This window comes from Diorhabda sublineata, chromosome 3 (assembly GCF_026230105.1).
Source record: "Diorhabda sublineata isolate icDioSubl1.1 chromosome 3, icDioSubl1.1, whole genome shotgun sequence".
In the NCBI taxonomy this organism is placed as follows: domain Eukaryota; kingdom Metazoa; phylum Arthropoda; class Insecta; order Coleoptera; family Chrysomelidae; genus Diorhabda; species Diorhabda sublineata.
This window is the reverse complement of record NC_079476.1, coordinates 19,088,843-19,099,098: the sequence shown is the minus strand read 5'-3', so window position 1 is coordinate 19,099,098 and position 10,256 is coordinate 19,088,843. Positions and strand designations below refer to the sequence as shown.

Below are 10,256 nucleotides of genomic sequence, written 5' to 3'. Positions count from 1 at the left end.
TAAAGTAAAAAATATTTTTCTTAATAAATTATCTTGATTTTAGTTCTCTTTTAAAAATATATAGAGAAACCGTAATGGTAGTGTTTAATTCACATCCGGCTCGAAGGACCAATGAACGTGTTACATTTTGCAGACTTTTCACATTTAGATATTTGTTACAGCAATGTCAAATTTAGTTTCAAGAATGTAAAGATTGTAATGTTTTTCAGAAAACTCAATTTGTTATATTATTCATCTTATTAAAAAAACATTTCAAATGATTTTGAAGAATAGGTTTTCAAAACGAGGAAAATTCAGTTTTAGGAATCTCACAGAAATAAAAAGGATTTCAAATTAGATTAAACAGACTATAAATATATATTTTGGATCATGTTTATATTTTATAAAATAAAACTACAATTTGAAAAACCTGTTTTATTGACGTACATTTATACTTAAGTGGAATTGTTGCACAGCCAATAAAATAACCTAACCAGAAAGTAACAATAAGTATTTTAATTTGTCACAAAGACGTAACGCATCATTTAATCAAACAAAAAAATTGTATAGTACTGTGAATAAAAAGATCATAGACAAAATCTAAAAGCACCTAACCCTTCAAACAGTTACGTCTATGTGTCATTTATTCGTTATATATATAAGGCACAATTTTCATGTAATTCCATTAGTATCAATTTTCGAAATTATTCAAATCAAAAAAGAAAAAATATGACAAACAAAAAAATGTGCCAACAAATTTATGATAGATTGTTGAAAATTCTACAATTACCCACCAACCACCCTCGTATATATTGAGCTAAAAACTGTATAAACACCTTGGGATCTCAAAATCCAAAAAAATAGAATAAAAATCACTCCAAAGTCCTATTACATACACAACTTGAATCATAGGTAAATCATGATTTAACGGAATGGTCGATGACTTAATGGAATGGTAGATGACTTAATAGAAGGGTAGATGACTTAACAGAATGGTAGATAACTTAATGGAAGTGTTGATGATTTAATAGAAGGATAGATGATTTAATAGAAGGATAGATGACTTAATGGAGTGGTAGATGACTTAATGGAAGTATAGATGACTACCATCGACAATAATTAGCTAGAAACAAGTGGAAGTAAGGGAGAATCCATCACGCCAATGAAGGGTAGCGACCGTCAAGCTATCAGATTAGCTTATAGAATATTGTAATTCTGATTGTTGATGGAGCTAAATAAAATAATGACAAAAATCTAAATAATATTGTAAGGACCAAGTTATTCATATCAAATTGAATTAATTTAATTTGGGATGACGAGAAAAAAGTTGACCAATTTGGCATAACTAATTTGTGAATTAATTTTTTTTGTTGATAATTAGTTACAACGGAACGAAAAACATCCAAAGGATATTGACATCATATTTGCGTGTACCATTTTTCATTTCGAAGAAATAAATTTTCTACGTTTACGAACGTTTATCAAAAACGTCCTACATTATCATTACATTATTAAAATATAGAAAAAAACCGAACCTGTTGACCTTACACTAAATTATTTATAAATAAAAAAAATTGATACTAATTTACACAATGATGCATTCGAATTTCATTACTATTATAATAATAATCACTTTTTAAACAGTTTGTTTGCCTCTGAGTACATCATACGCTGCACCCAACGCCCATGAGATCTCGTGGCCGTTTATTTTTTTGTGAAGCTAAATAGAAAAATGAAAATATTTACTAACATTGCAAAAAAATATAATCACGAAATAAAATGTCAATAGGATTGGATTGACTAAAAACTAAATTTTAGATTAAAAAATATCTAAAAACCTTTGGAAATTTTGGTTCTACAAAAAAACGAAAATAAAAAAAGTAGCTAATCCTGATGATCTGATCAAGATCATAGCACAAATTTATGAAAGTATTTTATTATCATCGGTCTTTAATAAGAGTGTAAAATTTCGGATAAGTTCGACGTTTGAAAGTGTTCAAAAATCGATTTCAAAGATTCACTTAAGAAAAATTAACAAACCTGATGAACTGATCAAAGTCGTGGCACGAATTTATGAAATTATTGTATTGTGATCGGTCCTAGATAAGTGTGTGAAATTTCAAATAAATCCGACGTTTTGATGTGCTCAAAAATTGATCTAAAAGATTCCCTTAAAAATATCACTAACCCTGATGATTCTGATTAGAGTTATTGCACGAATTTAAGAAATTATTATTTTGTGATCGTTTTTTAATGAGAATAAGAAATTTCAAATAAATCCCACGTTTGGAAATGACCGAAAATAGACTTTTAAATATTCCATTAAAAACAAAATCACCAATCCTGAAGGTTCTGATCAGGATAATGGAAAGAATTTATGAAATTATCATATTCTGATCGTTCTTTAATAAGAAAACGAAATTTTAAATAAATCCAATGTTTTGAAGTGCTCAAAAATCGACCTAAAAGATTCCCTTAAAATGATTCGCTAATTCTGGTGATTCCTGATCAGAATTATGGTACGAATTTATGAAATTATTATATTGTGAACGTTTTTCGATAAGAATATGAAATTGCAAATAAATCTGACGTTTTAAAGTGTTCAAAAATCGATTTCAAAGATTCCCTTACAAAAATATTATTATACCTGATGAACCTGATCAAAGTAGGCACGAATAACTTAAATAAATTACCAATTCTGATGATTCCTGATGAGTATTATGGTACAATTTTATGTTATTATTATATTGTGAACCATTTTTAATAAGAATATGAAATTTTTAAAAATTATGACGTTTTAAACTACTTAAAAATTGATTTCAAAGATTCCCTTATAAAAAATTGCTAAACCTGATGAACCTGATCAAAGTAGTGACACGAATTTATGAAATTATTGTATTCCCATAGCAAAATTTCAAATAAATCGGATATTCAACTATCTATTTAGTCTTACATTGACACTGTTTTAATAAACTTGTACCTGAATTATTTTTAAAATAGTTTATACTGGGTGTTCGAGTTTCCATACCACTGAGTATAATTATATATGATTTATAATGAAAAATAATTGTGAAAATGAAATTTTTTATAAAATCTTTCAACAAAATGTTCAAAAAAGTGACCAACAGACTAGACAAATCATCAAAAATTTAATTCGAAATTGTTTTAATAAAAATGAGAAAACAAAACTTGCAATACAACCTACACTGAAAATTTTATTATCGATTAAGAAATTTAATCTTTACTTACGAATATTCTAGTGTCCAGTTTTAAGCCGCATCCTTGTTCTAGCAATATCCAAATGAATGTTAGATCCAAACACATGAAAGGTTGTTCCGCATTAGCTTCATGACAGACTAAAGATATGAAACGAATATTTTTCACATTGAATTGACTCGGAAACTGAACTTTTTTCATAAATCTATGAGATTTATGAAAAAAAGGGTGAAATGTAAATGATATAGAAAAGATTCTCACCTTTTTCAGCTGCCTCTTTAAATTCTTTAAGTAATATATTTCCTCCGGTTGCTTCGTCTATAGTTAACAAAAAAATAATTATATAGAATCTTACTGTAGAGTATACGAGGATCATTTATAAATAACAGTTTTGTAATACAGCACGAGTATATTTAATTGTGAACGTAAATTGAACAAAAAACAAAAATATAAACATTCTACCACAGGGTCAACACATATCTATTCAGTATGAATCTACAATTTCCAAATATCTGTGATATATCAACAATAGAAGCTATTTTCCTACTACTGACCTAGATCTTGCCTACCTCAATGTATCGAAAACACCAACAAACATAATAAAACAAAAATTCAACAAAAAAGAACCCGAGAACTTTCATAAGGTGTACACGGTGCTCCAAAAAACAAAGATGAAGCTAGAGCCTCTTTCTACTCCGAAAATATTTCGAAATCCTTTGTACTCCCTCCTATTACATCTATCCACTCTGCTGAACTGTTTGCTATTCTAGAAGCACTTAACAGATTGCAAAGTTCACTAATAGCATTCTGCCAATAATATTCCAACTATCCTATTGCCATTAATAACCAAAAACGATAGATATAACGTGAAATTCGTTCCAATCTACAATATTTCAAGACAAATTTGAAAAAATAAATAGAAATTAATTTTTTTTTGTGAAATTTCATGGATTTTAAACGATTTTTATTTGATCAGATCACCTATACGCACCATCTCACCACTTACCCATAATTGGACACTTTCTTTAGAAATTTTGGTTTAAGCACAACCAAAAACGTTATAATTAATGCCCTTTAGAAAAAACTGTACCAATCTACAATATTTTGAGTCAGCTTTGAACAAATAAACTGAATTTTCATTAGAATTTTTTTTAAGTTAAGATAGTTAAGGGTAAAAATCTGATTATGCTAAGTCAGAGATGTTTATCAAATCATTGAATAAGTCCTAATACACCGCCAATAGTGTATTTCTACCATCCTTGTTAACCCCCTTTCGCACCAATTCTTTCAGCTTTCCGACGTCACCATAATCGCTTTCCTACCAGTCTTCTTCTTCCAGAACAGAGAAACAATCATAGGGTGTAACAATAAATTAATTTAAAGCTACATATTTGGGAATAATTGAAAACTAAAAGACCAAACCAACCAAGAAATCAAAACATTCAACCAAGAAAAATTCACAAAACAATGTCACCTACGTCAATAACTGACTCAAGCAATGGAAAATAAAAAACAAAACCCCACAAAATACACTTGTCGGTAGCTCTAAAAGACTGTAATAGATACTAAAAAATTGAATATTCAATTTACATGGTACTTACCTATCAGTCCAACCTCTGTGGCTCTGTCAAAATAGTAACTAAATGCAAATATTGTTTTCATAGGTAATTCTTGTGGAGGGTTCGCCTTACTTTTCACATAATTCATTATCAGTTTCGTACACTTATCAAAATTAACAATAGGAACAGTTTCCCCTATTATTGTATCGGTACCCCTCACTTTTGATGTCGCATAATTCTCCTGGGGACCAGAAACGAAATACTCGGTTCCTAAAAAATGTAAAACATAAGAATTAATATTGAAAAGATTAAGATGAAGAGTAATTTCTGACATTCAGTGTTATATTTACCGTGATAGATGAACTTTCTATTTTTAATTATAGGATTAACGCATTCGCTAGTAACATTCACCGAATTTGGCTGGTTAAGGGTGAACATAGCGTGTCTGGCTGCCATGAGACCTAAACCTGAGAAACTGTTTGTGTATACAGGCATAGGGCCCTTTGGAGACGCTACCTGTTGGAAAAAATAGAAGAAAAATTGAATATTACATGTACTGAACTCAAAATTACCCGAGGTACTTTTTCTTACGAGACCAATAATGAATATAATCGACAATAGAAAAGAAGAAAAAAATAACGTTAAAGTACTTTCAAAAAGGCGAACTTGTTTGTCCCTGTTATCCCTAAATTTTCAATAATTTTAATATTCTTTTATAACCCTCCAGCAGACGTTTTCCCACCAACCGACAATGCGAATTTTTCCCACAATTCGACGACATTTTCTCGCCATCCGGCCACACGAATTTTTCCTGCCATTTGACATCGTGAAATTTTCCCGCCAGACGCGATAAGAGTCCTCCCACGACGGATTGACCTTTAAAACTGTCTGGCCCAACCGTCCCCTTCTCTACTGATCTGATAACGTATTAGTAAAGTTTCACTTTTCCTTATGAAAAAGTGGATTTATAAATAAATAATCAAATAATTCGAGAGGGGATCAACTTCTTCAATAAATAAGGTTATGTTCAAAAACATCAACTACTGATTATATTTATTCAAATTTACCTTTTGGATTAAATCTTTTTCTTGTAAACTAGCTGGTGTCATTGCTGCAAATGTAACTTGAGTAGAGCCACCGCCCAAATCGAGAGCGGCGACAGTTCGAGCTGAATCTCCATTCAATCTATCTGTAAGTTAATATTAAGTAAAATTAAATGGAATCTGGAATCTTCATCTTCTTTTTCCGTTTTAATTTTTCCAATATAATTCTTCTTTTGAAAGTTTAATTTTATACCACAAATATTTTAATATTTCGAAACACAACTACTGCAGAATTCACGTTAATTCCATTATACCGAGTATAACTAAAGCGGAACTTTATTATTTATGGAGGGCCTCTTCAAATAACATGATTCTTTTTAGGTTATAAAGATATACAAACTGACAAATAATAAATTTAACTATATCAGATGTTGCCACGTTTAAATTTACTCCATAGATTATCGGAAATAATTATTTCTGGATATGTTTTACGGTTTTTGTGATATAAGTGTTCCAAGTTCAACTTCCACTCCCAGATTATTGGGAATAATAATTTGAAACGAATTTTTGACGATATCAATGTTGCCAAGTTTAACTCTACTTAATAAATTGTTGTAAGTAATCAATTCTGGCAACATTTTAATGGTTTTTGTGATATAAGTGTTGTCAATTTCAACTTTAACTCTTAGATTATTGGAAATAATTATTTCTGACGTATTTTTTAGTTTTTGTGATATCAACTTTGTTGTTCAATTTTATAAATTGTTGGAAATAATTATTTGAAACAAGTTATTCACAGTTTTTGCAATATCAAGTCTAATTCTTCTTCAGAGTTTATTGGAAATAAGTATTGCTAAGAAAATATTTCTCACTTCTATAATATGTTTATAATTCTACAAAAATTTTTTTTAAATTCAATATTTTTTATTCACCTAAATTTAATGATAATGATAAGTCACCCACCTAATAAAAAGTTGACTGTAAACCACGAGAATACTCCTTCATCGGTACCATCCATAATTTCAACTGAATTTTCATTTGTTAAAAATGGCGCCGCTCTAAAGACTTCCTTAACTGATTCCAGTAACATTTCGGCTTGCGCAACTGGCAGCATCCTAAGACCAGCTGTCGCTTTTAAAATTAAAGGCGTCTTCGGCCAATACTCTTGGGGTATTTCTATTTTTGCTTGTTCTAAAAGTTTCACTATTGTCGCTGCTCCCTATAACAAAAAATAATAAGAATATACCTCGAGTTAATACAAATTTTTATAGGTATTCTCACCTTTTTTGGTTCTTTGGCAAAGGATGAAAGACCAGGTTTGGTATACTCAAATAATTCTTTATCTAATATCAATTGGTTCCCAAAATATGATTCGTGGAAAGAATATGCGAGCACCCTAGAGCCCGTACTACCCGCATCTATTACAACTGCATAAACGGGTTTATGACTTCCTAAAATATTCTTAGCAAAACTATCAACTGCCCTATGTGCCATCATCCATGGTATTTGATCCGTATATAAAACTGAAAATGGACAATTAATATTTGAAATTTATAATCACACAAATTAAAGATTCTTATATATTGAAAATTTATTTTTACCATGAATTTTGATTATTAATTATTAAAAAATATCAATAATCACAGTTATAATTTTTTAAGCGATTTTGCTTTATGTTTGATAATTTGGAAATAAGACAACAAACAAATAAATGCTTAAGTAAATTTAAACTTTATATTTGTTAAAAAAATAAATATATAACTAATAGAGACAGATTATTCATATCATGACCTTGCCATGTTGCCTAATCCTCATATTTGTCCAGGAAATATATAAATAAAAGAAAATATTGTTGACACCCAACTGGATTTAAGTTCAAATAACTATAACAATGAACTTTGAAATTCAAAGTATCCACAATTATCTAGATGTCACTTTTGGCAAATAGATTTCTATAAGCACCGCTTTTATATGAATATTTTATACTTGAATTATTTATTTTCAATTATAATGTTACTCTGTAAATTATTAAAATAACAGTGAAAATTTATGTGAATGGATTTCAAATAAGAAAAAAATAATGGTATTTATTGTTAATTGCTATTTTCGTTTTAATTAATGCATTTTTCCATCATTTATTAATGATTAGACATGCAAATAATTAATCTAATAATAATCTACAGGAAATCCCATTTCGATATCATTTAGATTTTATTGAAGGTGAAACCAATTGTTATATCACAATCTTTGAAAAATATATATCCAAAATTCGCTAGAGATGAAATACCCTATATGAAAAATCTTTTTCAGTTAACAAAAATTGATAGAAATGTAAAAATGCGTCAAATTTTTTATCAAAATTGTCCTGATATAAAAACAGCTTTTTATTTTTTTGATTTTTGAATGTGATTTGATAGAGAATCAAAAACTGCATCTGTTACAATTGTAGAAAAATCTTGAAATTGATCCATGTTTATAAATTTTCAAAAAAAAAGTGGCGCTTTCCTGGAAATTTGTCATTTTTGACTTAAATGATGTTAGAACTTAAGTGACGATTTGTCAAAACTATCATGTTCAAGGCCTGCGTAGTGTACAAATCGGCAATTGAAAGGACTCGTCAGAAGAAGATCCAAGCTGCAACTGCAAGTTCTATCTCATTCCCGTCATTCTTGGGAACTACACCTACACATGGGAACACAGTACCAAGGGCCATCATAAGAAGCTTTAAATGCAGCAAAACTTCAGCTTCAGCCAAGCCAACACCTCTTATACATCAGTAGATTTACCAAAAGATTCAAATACGCACGAATGGCACCTCCAGTAGAAGATTTGAAAAGTTAATGAATCATCCCAACTTCCAGATAAATAAGTTGGTGGATAATACTAGACAAGAATATGTTGATCTAAGGCCAAGGAAATAGCTGAACCATAGCCAACAAAAACACAAAAAAAATGGAAACAAGATTAACTAAGTATAAGTTTCCCCAATAATGTTGGGAAAAATTTTTTCGTCATTTAAAATGGAATAAATCTTGTTAAGTCAATTACTGTTGTTAATTTTTCTCCAACAGTATCATGAAACAATCCTTCAATACTATTACAGGACCTGCTTATTTACAGAAGGTTCAGCATGATCTTAATTGGGAATAATTTTAACAAGCAGATTTAAAGGTATAATATTGAGTCATAATTTAAAAAAATATAATAAATCTTACTTATAAAAGTCGTAAAAATGGTTCCACTTAATATTAAACACAATAGTGAGGTGTGTATGGAAATAACTCCTTTTTCCTTCTTTTTCTTTGATGGCCCTTTATTGGGTTTATCATTATTGTGCTGTGCTATCTAAAATAACAAAAATTTATTGTAATTGAACGGTCCAAAAAATACATTTAATCATATAATTGATTTGACCCTGAAATATTTTTGTTCTAGTTTACCAAACATTTACTTTGCATTAAAAGTAGAATTTTGATATTTGAATGAAAACAGTAAACATACAAAATGCTAATATAATATTATTATTATTGAATAAAATTAAATGAAACATGTATAATTCCTGCAACTAAATTATTAGATAATAGGGGAAAAGTAAAAAAAATAAATATTACCAAGCTCTCAATATTACTATTCATGTATCACTTAAATATGTATTTAGGTTATGTATCAATAATAAAATATTGACTTACTAGTATTTCGTACATCAATTAATTTCTTCAAAATATATTAAAAACATAAATTATATAAAATTTAAATATATAAAAAACGTAAATAAAGGGCGCTGTCGAATTTGTCCCACGTATGCAAAAAAAACCTTGTAAATAATTATAGAGTACGTACCTTTCGTTTACGTAATTCGGCGTTGGGCATATTTTTCGATCTATTTATAACTGTATTGAATCTAAATAGAGTATTTTGCTTTTATTGATTTTTAAATTTGGCAGTTTTGTCCATAAAATCTAATGCAACTTATGTCCGCGCACTACATTAACTAAGATATAATTTCAAGGTTTTTTTTATTTATTAGTGATTCGAAAAAATACATTTAACATATCATTATACCGGCAAATTCAACGAAATCGACTGATTAAATAATTATCTATGTGTAGATATTTTTATTTTATGTTATATATGACATTACCAACATTAAATTTTACTCTATAGCAAAGGATATTTTAATAAAAAAATATTTTTATAATCTTATAAAATATACGAGTTAATAAAATTCAACTGCTTATTTTCTTTATATTTAGAATAATTTATCAATTTAAACAATAGCCTAAAAATAACAATTATTATTATTTTAGACTGTGATTATTTTTATATATAATATGGTAATTATCAAAAATGGTTTATTAATTAAAATTGTATAACTTCTTTTAAAATCTTTTCTTTCTTTTCAATCCTCATGTTTATACCACATCCGCGAAAAATTGACTAAATACAATCCTCTTTAGTA

General features: G+C 28.6%; 1 protein-coding gene across 2 annotated transcripts; it reads right to left on the bottom strand.

The window, feature by feature from the left end:
- Window positions 1–399: 399 nt before the first annotated feature.
- LOC130442045 (ectonucleoside triphosphate diphosphohydrolase 5) lies at window positions 400–9,999 on the bottom strand. Of its 2 annotated transcripts, none has more exons than XM_056776013.1 (10): window positions 9,638–9,999; window positions 9,013–9,142; window positions 7,079–7,320; window positions 6,761–7,016; window positions 5,822–5,943; window positions 5,105–5,270; window positions 4,797–5,024; window positions 3,457–3,513; window positions 3,229–3,335; window positions 400–1,699 (listed from the first exon to the last, which is right to left on the bottom strand). In XM_056776013.1, exons 1-10 carry the CDS (start codon window positions 9,665–9,667, stop codon window positions 1,616–1,618), a joined length of 1,422 nt encoding a protein of 473 aa, XP_056631991.1. In that variant the 5' UTR covers window positions 9,668–9,999; the 3' UTR covers window positions 400–1,615. The 2 variants fall into 2 exon arrangements, with proteins under 2 accessions (XP_056631991.1, XP_056631992.1); XM_056776014.1 differs by having other exon boundaries at window positions 9,487–9,655.
- Window positions 10,000–10,256: the final 257 nt, after the last annotated feature.

Excerpts from the sequence above, each read along its gene's own strand:
- LOC130442045 (XM_056776013.1), bottom strand. The coding sequence starts at position 9,667 with ATGCCCAACGCCGAATTACGTAAACGAAAG. Across the intron at positions 9,143-9,637 it reads CCGAATTACGTAAACGAAAG|ATAGCACAGCACAATAATGA; the intron begins GTACGTACTCTA and ends TTGTTATTTTAG. Across the intron at positions 1,700-3,228 it reads AACTGGACACTAGAATATTC|CTTCACAAAAAAATAAACGG; the intron begins GTAAGTAAAGAT and ends TTTTCTATTTAG.